Consider the following 13,426-nt stretch of genomic DNA (forward strand, 5'->3'; position numbering starts at 1 on the left):
AAATAGTATTTTTGCACCAACTAAGGTGGATTTTCATACAAAATACTGACTTTTAAAACTGGTTATAATTGTACAACTCTAACCCTGAAACTCTTGTTTTTAAATCATTTACTGTATTTCCGTGTATGCCTGCATGTTTCAGTCAATTGCACCACATTTTGCTACAAGATGTAAAGAAATTAGAGAGGTCACATGATTTTTCCAAAGCACTGTACAATCTATTAATCACAGGTAAACTGTTGTTTATTATTTGCCTACATGGAAACTAAATGGTGTCTTACTAGACTTTGAAAGAGGCACCTGGTGAGCTAGTGTGTGCAGACTGCAGAAAACCTGTTTTACAACATAAGGTTTGCATAAAAAGACTTGTTTTATTCTTACACTGTTATTTTTCTCATGTTCTAATATAAACCAATCCTTCACCACTCACTATTAATTTTATTTAAAGCCAAGACACTTTGACAAATTATTACCTTTAAAGTGTTCCTATTACTATATGCAGAAGAGGACAAAACAGACACAATATACTGAAACTTTTAACACTTTTATTTCCAAATATAAATAAGCACCTCAAACAAAAATGAAAAAAAGCCACAGAGGTATCAGTACTGTGCACCTCTGATATTATTATTATTATTATTATTATTATTAAGTCAATATTAGTCAGTTACAGCCACATCTATTTGCCTTGACAGTATAGCACAATAAAATAAGTGTACAAGATTTACAAAAATATACATATATTCTTTACTATAACAAGCCCTGATGGAATGCTTTAATAACATTACACATTACAGTATAATATGAAATGAACAGCCTGTTTGAAAAACCTATAAATATTTTTTAAAAGAAACTGGGTTTACTACAGATAAAACCAATGACAGTGCACTTACAGCATATAGCAGATTTAGAAAATATTATTCAAGCTACACAGTATATACAGCATCCTCTACTGTCTCCTTCCACAAATGCTACATATTAAACAGACAACTGAAGCCTTTGTTTGCCACCTCCATAACGTTTTGCTTCATCCCGTCATTCCTCTGCTCAACTGCCCGACGTCTAACAAAGCAGTTCCTGGGATTTGTTGGTTCCTACTGTACACAGTGGGACCAGCACGATGCTTGCTGTGCTTGCCGGCTTTTATTATCCCCCTGATAGAGATCTGTTGTTTGCACACGTCCAGACGAGCGCCGGGCCATCCTTTTTGTTTTATGACCATCTCTGTGGTGTTGCCATGGCACCAAGCCCTCTGGCCCCGAAGTCTAATCCTGTCCAGTCTGTTGAAATTCCAGCCGTTGGCTGGATCATTCCTGTATCACAGTCGAACTCCCAAATGTTGTCATAGTCTACTTCCTGGTCATCTGGTTCTGCGGGTTCGAGGTATGAATTGCGACCTATAAGAATTGAAGACGATTAACATACTTGTAGTTTCACACAGCAAAAAGCAAACCTCACCCTGTTTAAGTAAACTTGGAAACAGTCCCAAAGTAATTATGGTGTTATGTGCATTGTCCCAAAATATGGTCTTACTGTAAAAACCAGTAGAGCTGCATAATCCCTGCTGCACCACCTTCTCTTGTTATTTATGGTCAATAGTAAAAAAACGTGCAGCCCGTCAAATAAAATCACCTGGTAAAATCATGTTTACTAGTTTATCTGGATAATCAGATAATCTGGACTGACCAGAGAAATCCTAGTCTTGTTTCATCAACGATAGCAGAGCCTGTGTGAGCAGTTGTGTGCTGTCAGTCACAGTGGGGTTATAAATCCAATCTGTTGAGCAGTGTTCTCTTACACTGAGCTTCACCCTGTTGGGACAACTGCACCAGCATATTTAGAGCAACACTAAGCTCTAATTCACTGGCACATTTGCACATTTCCTACACCTTCAAATCTGCAACCTTTAACCTTCCGTCTACCTGCTGACAGACCCGGGAGTTTAATCACACCAAAGTGCGCACAGTGTTGAATTTACAGTGTGGTTGGAGCGTGGCCAATGTTGTGTGTCCTTTTAGGCACACAGGCTCACAGTGCTGACTTTTATAGCTCAAACTTTGAGATTGGAGATTTCAAAGAGTCTCCATTGTTTCTCCACAAAGAAAAAAAGGGGCTCTGTATCTTTGTTCACAGGATGAAATGAAAACATTTCCTATCTGGGCTAGGAGCACAAAAATGACACGCAGGCGTTCTAAACATAAAAGGAATGTTTTATTTGGCTATTGATTGCATGCCTTTAATTCTTACCTGGTGAGTAACCATAATGCATCTGAGCAGGCTTTCTGGCAGAGCTCGACGGGTGAAGTATCTGTCAGCAGATGTGAAAACAGAGACAGTTACTTCCTGTGATCAGTTACAACAAACATCCTCATGGTTTCTTAAAAATGTGTGTTTCTTCTGAACCTGTTTAAATATCACCTGCAGCACACTTGCTGTGCTACCATACAGTTTATCATTTCACTCTGCACTACTGCATTCCAGAAACCGGAGTGTCCTGGGAGATGAGTATCTCTGTGCCTCTCACCTGCTCTTGCATTTGACCTGGCACAGGCAGCAGCTTTAGCCTCGACACAGCCTCTGCTCTCTGCTGCGCTTGGTTCTCAGGTGTGTCCATCTCCAGGTCCAGAGCGTGGCCCTGGGAGTTGGTCAGGACCAGGCTTCTCCTGCCGCGTCCACCCATAGGAGGGTCGTGGAGCTGGAAGGAGGAGGGCAGCATCTGGGGTTCCTGGTGGTGGTACTGCTGTTGATTCAGCTGTTGCCAGAGCCGCGGCTAAGAAACAAAGAAATAAGATGTGCATTTTTAGCACAAAAGTTGCAACATTCCTCAGTTACAGTGGACAGTAAATGTATCCAATAAAATAAATGATGACTTCATAAAGAGGAATAATGCAGTAAAACTGAATATTTTACTGCACTAGTAAATTAGGCCAAACTAAAATAATTAAATGACTGGTTGGCTAAATCACAATTTAAAACGTTTAAACTTCTATAGAAGATTTGACATGCTCTAAAAAAAGAGTTATCATATGACCAAATACTCATGTGTTTATGGGTGTTTGCACTGCTTGATATCAGACAGGCTGTGCAGGTGTAAATTGAACCTGTGGATCCAGTATCATTGGCCCACTTACCACTGGCCTGGCCTCTTCCAAGGAGTAGATTTCGGGGGTGCAGGGCTCATCGTAGAGAGGCGATAAGGGTTGTCGTGGGGCACACATATCCGAGTGGCGCTGGGAGATGTCAAGGGAGTACTTCAGGGATGTCTGAGGAGTGCTCCAGCTGTTAGACTGGAGAGGATTTAAACAGAGGCAGGAGTTAGCTTTACAGTAAGGAGAAATTTCCTTGCATTTGTAACAATAGACACAGGAAGTAGAAAAATCAACTAATCCACAATTAGTTGTAAGTGTTACAGTGTGATTGTGTCTTTGTGACTTATTCCAGATCTGCACCAGTGGAGCAGTAGAGTGCACCAGACTGGCTTAAGCTCTGTTTATAAACTCTAAGAGAGATCTCATTCCTTGCATCTTTGATTAAATTGATCTTTCAACCAGCCTAAGTGGCAGTGTTACTCCATTTGTTAACACCATATGCATGTCTCAGTCTATTGCCTGGTGTCTATTTAGGTTACTGCACACATGACACGTAAAATACGTCAGCGGTCTCAAAGGGAATATTCGGTTATCGAGTTAAGACGCCAGACTGAATTACCTTGACAAGTGGAGCTTTCTCCAACCGCTGCGGGCTGGCCCGGTGCTGGGCAGAGTAGGGTATGCTGTAGAGCTGAGACAGCTTGGAGCTCTCTGCAGGCTGGAGGTAGGAGCTGTGCTGAGGGGATGAGTAGCGCACCGACAAAGGTCGTAGGTCACGCTCGGGCCTCGTGTGGGAAGATATGCTATTGCTTCTGCTGCCTAGCTGGGCAGTCTCAGTCGAAGAAGGACGGCTGGAACTGTACTGTAAGGACAACACACCCAAAGGACAAAAGTCAGCCAAGAACTGGAGATTTAGATCATATGTGCCAGCACAGACTGTCTCTTTAGCTTCTGTTTGCTCGTGTTTTTAGCAAACAGTGTCATGTAAGTGTGAGAGAAAAATGTCTCTGTTTAATTTGTGCCTTAGATCTGAAGCTGAACACTAGCATCTGGGCGTGCAGCACGCTCTACTTTAGCTAATTGGATAGGCAGGCAGCTTACAGGACCCGCCCCCCCTTTCCTGGAGGAGTTTGGTCAAATGTCCTGATAATGCAGAATGATTAGGAAACTGCTGAAGCAGAAGCTAAAGGTCTCTTATGACTCCAAATCTATAGTTTTCGCAGATAGGCATCATTTGAGTGAAAATGACTTTGTTCTGTCTTTCCTTTTCTTTGCTGAAGGCCTGAGGATCAGCACCGGAGCCTTTGTAACAGGAGCACTTTGGTCTCTACACCTTGCTTAATAATTAACTTTGTGAAAGAAAGCATCTGGTTGCTCAGCTCCAACAAAACAAACACAGGCTTTTTTTTCACAACTCTGACCATATTTATATCTGTGCAAATATTGGTGCGTGCAATTAAGTCTATTAGATCACTTGAACACTCATGATTGAGAAGTAGCACACAGCCGACTTACACAACGAGGCTCGGAGTACCCAGGGGTGAGAGGGTTCTCGTCAAGAATTGGGAACTGAAGGTTTCGGGATCCTCGTCCACTTGGGGGCTGGCTAGACTTAACAGACTCCATTCTTCCTTGGCTGTGTCCACTCCACCTGTCAAACTGAGGGGCCTGGAGATTAAAGGGCACAAAGCACGCATTAAATATGTAAAGCAAGCGACTGTGAATAAATCTTTCAGACTTTGGTCATGTCTAGACCTACAGTAAATTGTTAAATTGGTAACACAGTAGCAAAAATAGAGGAAGTCAAGTATATAATCATGCTGAGTGTTAGTTTACAAAAGAGGCAAGGCCAAACTCATACTTTAATTCACTCCACCCATATTTTCACAAGAGATAGCTCTCTTAATAGCAGCTGTGGTCAGTTTAATTATGTTTGTCCCCTGAAAGCAAGGAAAGCAGGCCTCACCTCTGTCTTCGTCGGGGTGTAGATGATGTCATAGACGGGAGGCGGGGGGCTGAGAACAGGCACGTCAGCAGCTTTGAACTGCTGGATCCAGTCGCAGAACTCGGTCCTGTCCAGACAGGACACCACTATGGGGTTGATCATCTTGCCTGGGAAGAGAGGAGGGGAGGACAAAGCCTGTCATTCGGTCCACTTGCTCACTGGAATGTGCTATAGCAAGATTGTCATTCAGCAGGGATAAAACCAGCTCATTCATATGGGGGGGGGGTTACACTCTGTGACGCCAGCAGATTCATGGAAAAGGGCACTTAGCACAAAAACATGCATAAGAATGCAGGCTCATTAAAATCTCTTTAACATGGATATGACTAAAGAGCAGTGCACTGATTCACAGTGTTTACCTTCAATCATGAAGGTGTTGGGCTTGACGTCTTGACAGGGCGTGGTCACTGTAATCATGTTGAGCGGAAGTTTTCCCTGCAATTGTATAGCAACAGGTTAACACAACTTTCTCGTGCACACTCTTAATATGTCGGATGCATTTAGCCTGTGACTCATTTGAACATCAGAAAGGGGTCAACCTCACCTTATAGAAGAGCCCGTCGTTCTCCTCTGATAGGATGATCAGGGTCGATGGGTACATCACCAGCAGCCTGTCATTCTGCTCCTGAGGACAGAGAGATTTATGAAGCGTGTGGTTTTCTTTTGCTGAGAATTTATATTATTTTTCAACCAGAAGCAACATTTTTGCATAGTTTCCCAATTTTGTATATCTTGTTTACATATTTTACCATGTGTGCCTTTCACTTGATTTGTATGTATGCCTCCTGTTTGTATATATTTCCCCTGTGTACTGTTTATTCCTGGTGTTTTAATATTTACATTTTATTCCTGCACTTGATTGTTGGGTTTTCTCTGTATTGTTCTCCATTGGGTCTTTTACCTTACTTCTGAAGGTAAGAAGGCAAGCCCTGATAACTCAAGCAGTGATAAGATACGAATAACCTCCGGTGCAAACACAACCATAAGACCTGTGCGAACGTTAACAAAACCAGCGACATTATCTTTTAATACGGCGCTGTGAGAGGTACACTTTAAATCTCAGTAGGATCTCCACTCAGAACCAGTTAGTGGGGGGATTTAAAGGTGCGGCAGAGGGACGGTTTATGTTTCCACTCTCTCTCTCACTCTCTCTCTCTCTCGGAGGGCGTGTCTGGATAGACAGCTGACATTCCAGCTGTGAGGTGAGTCGAGTCACTGCGTGAGCCCAGCAAATGCCTCTCACACACCCAGGCCCTAAATCTCAAGCACTTCAATGGGACTGCCGATTTTTTCCCACAGAAAATAAACTGCAGAGATCCACGCAAGTTGTGTCATGACTACTGTTTTTTTTTTTATTGGCTGCTAAACGAAGCCCTGTTTGCGGTACTTTTTTTTTGTCTTCTTGTATGTTTTTCAGGAGCAACCAGGTTGCAGGTGTCTCGCACTGCTGGTGCACCATGACAGGAAACAAAAAGGAGCTGAAGGACATTATATACACATATAGACTCCACCCTTTTCATTCACTCCTTACATTTTGTTGAGCTGATGTTTGTGTTTGTGTTGCGCAATGTGAAAACTATGTGAGTCACCTAGATTAAGGGCTGATGTTATCCTGACTATAATCATGGGAAAAATTCTCAGAGTTTGAAAACATGAATGTATCATTTGTTACCGTCTGTACAGTATTAGGCAAGTGACCCATAGCAGTGATTCAGTCTTGATAAGAAGCAGAGGTGACGTACCAGGCAGGGCAGGTGCTGCAGTCGCACCTTAGTGACATAGGTGATGGTGCCCAGGCTGTCTCGCTGTGAGCCTTCCCACTCGTGGATTGGCTCTCTGTTGATGGAATTTCTCAGCTCCTCTCTTCCCTCGAGAGAGTTGTCCTTGTTGAGCTACACGAGTGAGTAAACAAGAGATGAGTTAGGTGAGTCGGATCATCACCTGAGTAAATATAAGAAAAGCTCGGCTTTTCCTGAAACATAATCGTGTTCGTCTGCCTTCCTTCCCCGGCTTGTACGCCAACACCATTTTAAAGAACTCATGACTCTGTTTCTTTTCTCTTTTTTTTCGTGATACATCCACATTCACGTGTTTTATCAACTAATTCCCCACCTGTGGGTGTAGAGTCAGCACTTTACCCCTGCACAGATGTGAGGGTTAGTTTGATGTAGGCCATGATGCGGTCAAGGCCACTCCCTAGTATCGAAGCCTCAGGGAGAGCCAGCAGTGAGTGACCCACTTGACTCACCTACATCTACACGCACGCACCCATCCTGTTTTATGAGCCAGGACTGAAGCCAAAGTATTTTCTGGCTAATTCAATGTGTGACTTAAGAACACACACACACATACAGAGGCCAAAAAACCACAGGCGAGGCTGATGAACTTACTCTCACTCTAGTGTAGTTTTCTGGTGACGTTGCATTTCCTCCATTAGCTTCAATGTTTTCTCTGAGCAGCCCAAACCACATGTCCATTTCTTCTTGGTTGGCGAAGTAGACGATGATGGGATTCAAGCTGACGCCTGCAGGATGTAAAAGGTCACAGGTCAAAAATGTAAACCGCTTCCTCTTTCTAAGCCCTTTTTTTTTTATCTCACAGTGGCAGATTATTCATGTCCACAGTCTGCCTGCTTTGATGTTGTGAGGCGTTATGCAATAAGGGCCATAAATGTGAACACATGTTCAGGACAGTCAACCACATGTAAGACCTATGTTGGAAAAACCCCTCTGACCTGCTGTGTTTGGTATTTAAGGATTGTAGGAGATTTTCCTTCCCACACAGTGCTTATCCAGAAGGAATGAACAGGACCTGGGATGAATAGATCTGGAATCTCCCTCTACCTATCAGTCCCACACATACCACAGATAACCAGCACAGATAGGTAGTCTATTTCATTCCCGTCCACTGGCTTTTTACTGTAATCGTCTGGAACCGTGAACCTGTTGACTGCTCCCTTAATAAGCAGCTCGTCTGGAGTCTTGTGTTGACTTTCTTTTCACTGCAGGTCTTAATTTTAGACCGTGACCACAGCACTCCCTAAAACTTAAAGTTATCTTTTTCACTCCCTCAAATCTTTCCTCTTTTTTTTTTAAGTTCAAGCAACGCAAACATTACGAAAACGTCTCTCCCGGCTTTCAGTCAGTCAGGTCATTGACTGTTGTTGAAAATGTGCCACAATAAACATCTTGTGTTCACAGCTACATGTGTAAAAGCTTCCAGGAATTTTTACACATCCTCTTGTGTTGCTTTTGCACGGTCACCCCTCTAAGTCATCGACAGCGCATTTTCGACTCAGTGAGAGGAAGACGTCGGCCTCCCTCAGAGAACCGATGTACATCAGCTCTCCCTTTTTGACTCAGAACTTCCTCACGCTTCCTCCAAATGTTTCCGGGCAGCTGTGCCCTGGGGAAGGTTAACGAAGTTTAAAACCAACCAATAAAAAACAACAGTGTTGAATAACAGGCTTGATCTGGGAAATTGCAAAACCAAAAGCATGAAAGAGCAACACCGGAGAATGTCAATATTCTGGCAGCAGATATAAAAGTCCAGTCCACTTCTCTCGTTTTTATTTCCTGTGCTATTACAAAAGCTACGTAGCCACAACAGCTTTTTGTGATTTTAATTTAAGAAACTTTCGGATACTTTTTTTTTCTTGCCCATTCAAAGTTCAAAAGCTAAGTGGCATTTCAGCAAGCCTTAACCTGAGCAGTTTTTGGAAAGTGGCACCATAGATTATAGGCGGTGACAAGGTTAAGAGCGGTAGCTGGGCTTTTCTGCTCAACAGCTGGGCCGGCTGAAGTGCACCTGTTGTCTAACAAGCAGGGTATTTAAGGCCAGTTTGGCCCTCCCTGACCGAAGGCGGAGGGGGCTCAGCTCTGGTTCATCTCGGTTTTGAGAGGAGGTGAAGAGGTGAGAGGGATTGCGGGACCTTTGAATCCCCAGAATGTGATAACAGTGGAAATGCTGCAGTCTGGAAATAGTGGGGGGTTTTCTTTTCTAAAGAGAGGAGAATTTTTACTTTGATCTATAACTGATGAGGCGGTTCGACACAGCTGACCACACAACAGAAGATTAAAACAATAAATAAAAATTGTGTCAGTCTGTCTCATCATCAAAAAGAGCTATCCACAGCTCTACGTCATACATTTTCAGTCTAAGTGATCAATTACCTAAATTCCACAAAGCCAAAGAAACAAAACAGCATTATTGGATACCACGGCACAATGCCAGCAACCACTTGTGTCCTTTCTACTGAAGTCAAACATACCGTTTATTTGAAAGGCGAATTCCTGGGGTTGGCTGTGATTGCAGTTCTGCTGCAGGCTGCAGATAGTGAGCTCTTTCAACGGAAGAGTCCCCTGCACATAAACAGTAAAACAACTTCAGTCATGGCGCTTTTCACTCATTTCACTTTGCAACTTGTTCTCTAATGTGTGCCTTTCTCTTATTTTTATAGCATATATTTCTTTCGTTTTGTGTTTATTCCTGCTGTGTACTATTGATATTGACCCACAATTTCGTTGTGCATGCACAATGACAATAAAGAGCTATTCTATTCTCTTCACTTGCACACAAACATTCATAAACTACAAACCGTTCACTGCATCATCATCAGAGCTGCTATATGATCTGTTTGAGCCATCTGTTCAGCTCTAGTTCTTAACCAAAAATTATTCACCATGACAGTGAGGTCAGTCTTGGAAGCCAATGATGTATTCATGTCTGACTTCCATTTTCCGTCCTCTATAAGCCTGACTAATACTGCACACAGGTGCTTAGCTGTCTCTTTTAGAGAAGGGGTTTAATTGGCGGTAGCTACTGATGATTAATGGCTGCTCACGTTTTATGAGGCAGGTGAAGACACGTAATCATACCTTCTGTTTACCAACAAAGTGCTGGTTGACAGGGGGATCTATGTCAGAGCGTATGATGAAATGACAATCTTTTTTTTTTTTACATCTAACCTGAAATCGTGAGGATTTAAAGGAAGGGATTGTTGATAATGTTGCTTGAATTTTGAAAACTCACCTGGTATGTCAGTCCGGTTGTGTTGTTGGAAACAAAATGAAGGTGTGTCTGGAACAGATCCAGGTAGCAGTCGTGTATATCCTGAAGAGACAGTAAGAGAAGATGAGCCAAATGTGCCGTGTAGTAAAATCTATCCCACCTGTGAGGATTACTGTTCTGCATTAAAACTGCAATCTCCGGTTGCAGGTAAATGAAGCTGTGTATGCATAAAGGCCCGTGCGGAGGCGCACGTTATTACTGTTTATTTTGTATCACACCATCTTACTCAAGCGTTTTCCTCTGATTCACTGAGTGCCCACCGTCTTGTTACAGTATTATTTTGCTCTTTACTGCACAGTATGTTCTTTTCCCACCGTGACGTCATTCCTTCAATTAATTTTTTTTACGCTTATTGACAGAGCTGTTGTGTGACAACTTTGACAAATTGCAGTTCCCACCAGCAAGTCCTCTATCTGTGCCTGGGATCAGACACACTCTCTCTGTACCCTGAGGTTTTCTCATGAAGCTGTTGCACAACCACAGCCTATGCAAGCATGTCCAAACACAGGCTGCGGTTCTCTTTTTGGAAAACGTATTGGATCTTTCGCAGCCAACCAGTGCGTCAAAGCCGGCAGCGAGTTTCATTGTGTTTGGTGGCTGCAGCCACATCCTGTTAATCTCCACCTGTTTTGTTTTTTTGTTTTTTCGGCTTCTGACACTCACTGGGTTCGCACAGGGATGACTGGCATGATGTGTCACCATAGGCTTGGCCATTGTTGGACATGACTTTAACCGCAACGAGGTAGTTGCAGTATAATCTTTGTTTTCTTTTACAGCTGTGTTCCTGACATTGCGACACATGGTCATTTAAAAAAAAAAAAGGTGCTTTGCTGCGCTCACCTGACAGTGGAGGAAGCGGAAACGAACTTTGGAGCTGTGAATCATCCGTCCATAATTCTTCACATTGATGCTGCTCTTCTTCCAGCCGCTGATCGGGTCGTAAGCAAACGGAGGATCCCATTTGATGTTTTCTATCGTCTGCAGATCTTTAGGGGACATTTCCTGCAACCAACAAGTCACAATATTAGTTCGGGCATGTCAGCAGTAAAGCAGTCAGACCTGAATTTAAAGTCAGAAAGATTGGCACAGGGCTTGAAAACCACAGCCGAGCAGTTCTGTTTGGCATGTAGATGAATGACGTTATGTTTTCAGAGCTGATGGAGGTACGTACCTTCCTCGGGGTGACAGTGCAGAGGATATTTATGATGCTGTTGGACTTCTCCTGTCCCTCCTGGGGATTATACTTGCGAAACAAGCGACTGCTGTCATGAGAAAGGAAAACTATGTGTTAATACTCACTCTCCAGTGTTTACCGCCTAATCCATGTTTAGCTGTTTGGTTTATTTCCCAATCAACTTCACACCTATAAGGATTCCAATATAGTCTCCTATGTACAGTTAGTGAAATAACCTAAATCTAATGTTTGTTATAGCAAAGCTTTTCCTTCCAAAGTCACACTTTAGTTTAAATCACGTTGTCTGTCTCCTAAATCAATCAGCATCCACATGCCTGGCTCCCACTCTGTCAGTGCCAGCCCTTTAAATGATAAGAACAACTGAGTCTTGTGTTTGTGATAGCGAGGATATCCACAGGGAAAAATCAGCATTCAATGTCTCTCTTTGTTTTGCATGACCCTCATCTATTACCATTTGTGTCACATCTTCACGAGGAAGCTCCCACACTGCAAAGATAAGGCTTTAGAGACTGCTTTTACAGCTTCCGCTTGTAGTTTATCTGCTTATCTGTACATATGTGTGCCAGTGTCCTCAGTTTAACAACGCAGGCTTTTGTTTTTATGCTGGGAATCAAGGGTTGTCCGTCCAGGACGTCCATGTGCAGAATTAATTATTTATTAGTGCCTATTGAACAATAAAAAAATAAAACTTTCTAAAATGCATTTATGCGCAGTGAATAAATATAATGGTCCTACATTGTGATGTAATCTGCATCTGCAAGGTGGCAGAGGAATGTGTTGTAGATAATAGACAGGTAGTGGATTTGCACACCCAACATTCTCCAAGTCACTGCTGTGGCATTCAGCACCATTCACTCCCCTTTTCTTCAGGGAATACCTGAGCCTGGCCTGATTCTCCAACACAAAGAGGTTGTACGGTAACAGAAAAATGGAACACTGACTGTATTGTTCATCCTGATCCAGTGATCCTGCCTGGAAGGTGTATCACTGTCCAAGTTTGAGCCGCTGAGCTTTTAAAACCAACGGTCTTTTTAGGGTCGCAATGCTCATCTTTTTATTTTAAAAAAACTTTAAAGCTACATGAGATGTTTAACCAAACTACATCCTGAATCGTTAGTCAGAAGATGAAGAATAGAAGCAGTGGTGAATTAGAACCAGATGTGATGGTCTAGCAAGGCTGAATCAAGGGTAACATGCCCAGGCATATAATCCTGGGGGATTAAAAGAAAACCAGGTAGAAAACCAAGTGTAAGCCAGCCATCTCCATAGTCACGTAGTCATGTACTAACTTAGCAGACTAAACCTTATCATTTAAGAATAACAGCTCAAAATTAATCACGTTAATACTCAAGTCTGGATTGGTTTTTGTGTGTGTGTTCATCTTTTGGAGGGAAAACAGAGTAATCGACAGCTGGCAGATCATCTTCACAGAGATGCAAAGAGGAGGCAAATGGTAACTGGATCATTGACACCGTTGGCCAGACGGACAGGCTGCTCAGGCACGACTCCGGGACTATTCTGTATTATGATCCTGAACCTGGCCCCACAAAATGCACAACCTCTGTGTAACCCCACTTCTCAAACCCTCAAGAAATACCAAGAATACCTTCCGGGTGAAAGCCAGTGTCTAAAATAACAATCTGCTGTCAAGGGCATGACTCTGTTTACACACCGACACAAGTACAGTATGAACACCCGGAGAGATTGAATAGTTCTTACCTGTTTCTGCGTATGAAACTCTTGCTGGAGAATCTGAAGTTGTGCTGGGGGACACATGACATACTGCTCCCCATGCTGCTTTCCTGTGTCGGGCTCTGCGCCTCTGTGTAGATACGCTGTAAACTCCCTGTGTGATGGATGAGTCTAATCCAGACGTGTGGTGCGCTCACTGCTGAAGTCAGACTTGTACTGAGGCAGAAGTAGGGAGGGTGAAGAGTCACTACTGTGTGTGAGTAAAAGGGGGTGGAGTTTGGGGCTGTGTCACAACAGGTTGTGTGTGTGTGCGTGCGTGCGTGCGTGCGTGCGCGCTCGGTGAATAAGGACACACACTCCCCTGACCTGCCCTGT

At 43.1% G+C, this 13,426-nt stretch overlaps 1 protein-coding gene across 1 annotated transcript; it reads right to left on the reverse strand.

Annotated features, from left to right (window-relative positions):
• Positions 1-525: 525 nt before the first annotated feature.
• Positions 526-13,276, reverse strand: plekhn1 (pleckstrin homology domain containing, family N member 1). The gene is made up of 16 exons (XM_026153974.2): positions 13,079-13,276; positions 11,336-11,426; positions 11,005-11,166; positions 10,126-10,206; positions 9,365-9,455; positions 7,485-7,618; positions 6,837-6,986; positions 5,639-5,719; positions 5,454-5,529; positions 5,056-5,201; positions 4,605-4,757; positions 3,709-3,951; positions 3,132-3,287; positions 2,525-2,770; positions 2,248-2,308; positions 526-1,397 (listed from the first exon to the last, which is right to left on the reverse strand). The coding sequence occupies exons 1-16, from the start codon at positions 13,150-13,152 to the stop codon at positions 1,213-1,215; spliced, it is 2,130 nt and encodes a 709-aa protein (XP_026009759.1). The 5' UTR covers positions 13,153-13,276; the 3' UTR covers positions 526-1,212.
• Positions 13,277-13,426: the final 150 nt, after the last annotated feature.

Source organism: Astatotilapia calliptera, chromosome 20 (assembly GCF_964374335.1).
Source record: "Astatotilapia calliptera chromosome 20, fAstCal68.1, whole genome shotgun sequence".
In the NCBI taxonomy this organism is placed as follows: Eukaryota; Metazoa; Chordata; class Actinopteri; order Cichliformes; family Cichlidae; genus Astatotilapia; species Astatotilapia calliptera.

Coding starts and splice junctions, on each gene's coding strand:
- plekhn1 (XM_026153974.2), bottom strand. CDS start 13,152: ATGGGGAGCAGTATGTCATGTGTCCCCCAGCACAACTTCAGATTCTCC. Junction 5,720..6,836: donor TGCAGCACCTGCCCTGCCTG/GTACGTCACCTC, acceptor CTCTGTCCTCAG/GAGCAGAATGACAGGCTGCT. Junction 2,771..3,131: donor TGGAAGAGGCCAGGCCAGTG/GTAAGTGGGCCA, acceptor TTTGTTTCTTAG/CCGCGGCTCTGGCAACAGCT.